Source organism: Cornus florida, unplaced genomic scaffold (genome assembly GCF_030987335.1).
Source record: "Cornus florida cultivar Cherokee Brave unplaced genomic scaffold, ASM3098733v1 CherokeeBrave_3.0.0_Hap2_Chr10, whole genome shotgun sequence".
NCBI lineage: Eukaryota > Viridiplantae > Streptophyta > Magnoliopsida > Cornales > Cornaceae > Cornus > Cornus florida.
In genome coordinates, this window is record NW_026775580.1 from 65,006,800 (window position 1) to 65,008,316 (window position 1,517).

At 41.5% G+C, this 1,517-nt stretch overlaps 1 protein-coding gene across 1 annotated transcript; it reads right to left on the reverse strand.

The window, feature by feature from the left end:
* Window positions 1–1,046: 1,046 nt before the first annotated feature.
* Window positions 1,047–1,517, reverse strand: LOC132277728 (uncharacterized). The gene has a single exon (XM_059779570.1). The coding sequence runs from the start codon at window positions 1,515–1,517 to the stop codon at window positions 1,047–1,049; it is 471 nt and encodes a 156-aa protein (XP_059635553.1).

Here is a 1,517-nt window from a genome sequence, read left to right on the forward strand (position 1 = left end):
ACAATCAAGACATTTTAGGCTACAATTAACACCAATAAGCATGTTATAACATAATTCAAGTAGAATAACTCACAAAGGTGCATGAATAATGTGAATTAGGAAGCCCCTACCTCAAAATGAGCAAAACCCTTGAAATAGGTCAAGGAATTCAAAAATCAAGGAGGGCACCAAATCTAGAATTGGTGGTATGGATGTGTAGAGCTCATCGTGGGCTTCGTTTTGCCTCAAATGGCACACAAATCTGGTAAGAAATGAAGAAGTAATCAAGTCTCAAAGATTGAATGAGAAAAGAAAAAGAAAAAGCAATCAAGAGAGTGAGAAAGAGAGAACCAGCGGGGAGAGAGAGTGAATGGTTGGAAATGTGGTCTCTAGACCACTTTTGATATAGTGGTGGGTCCCACCACTTTGATTTTCTTTTCCCTTTTTCTTTTACTTCAATTTCTACACTACACACATATAATGCAACACATAAAATACTACTTAATCGACGTAAATTGAAAAGCACAAAATGTAAGTGCTCAACTAGAATCCCGTACAATAAATGTGAAAAGACCGAAATACCCTTGTATCAACGTAATTTTTAGAAAATGAAAAATGCCAAAAATTGGAAACATTACACCCTGTGCCTGAGAACTGCCAACCTGAACACCTGACTGCTACACTGACATAGTAGGAGTATCCTTCCTAGCTGGTCGTGAACCCTGAGAAGACATAGCAGGCTGTGGTGATGGCGGTGGCCTAAAACCTGACTGAACTGTAGCCGACTGTGACTGCCTCTACCGTGACCCTTTGCCACTAGTAGTGCCTGCTCCCTAACTCGAACAGTCTCAAATCAAATAGCCCTGCTAGCTGCACCCATAACAAGCCTTCGGAGCTGAAGAAACTGAAGACAATCTCATGGGACAATTGGACTTGTAATGTCCAGGCTGCTGGCACTGAAAGTAAACAACTCCACTCTTATCCGACCCAGCTGGTATAGGAGTGGTAGGAGCAGATCGTGCAGACTAATGCCCCTGAAACTGAGATGAACCATCCCTATTCCTCTTCTATGAAGGTCCCTCTGAAGATGACTCTGCATTCCTCTTTTGTTTCCACTGTTCTTTTCTTGCATCTTTATCTTTGGCCTCCGCCTCTAGTATCAATGCTCTTTCCACTGCCTTAGAATAAACCTTGATGCCCTGTGTTGTTACTAACGGCCTCATCTTGTAGTCAAGTCTAGAGACAAACTTCCGAACCTTATCAACTTCATTACTCACCATTTCTGGAGTAAAGCGAGAGAATGAGGTGAACTTGTTCTCATACTCCGTCACCAACATATTACCTTGGATAAGGCTAATAAACTGATCCTTTAACTTCCACCTCTTGGGAGCAAAGAAATACTTCTCATAGAACAACTCCTTGAACGTATCCCAACTCATCTCTTCAATCTTATACTGATTTGTGACCGACTTCCACCAAAACTTGGCTTCCTTTGAAAACTTGTAAGTGGCGATGATGATTTTCAAGTGATCATCCAT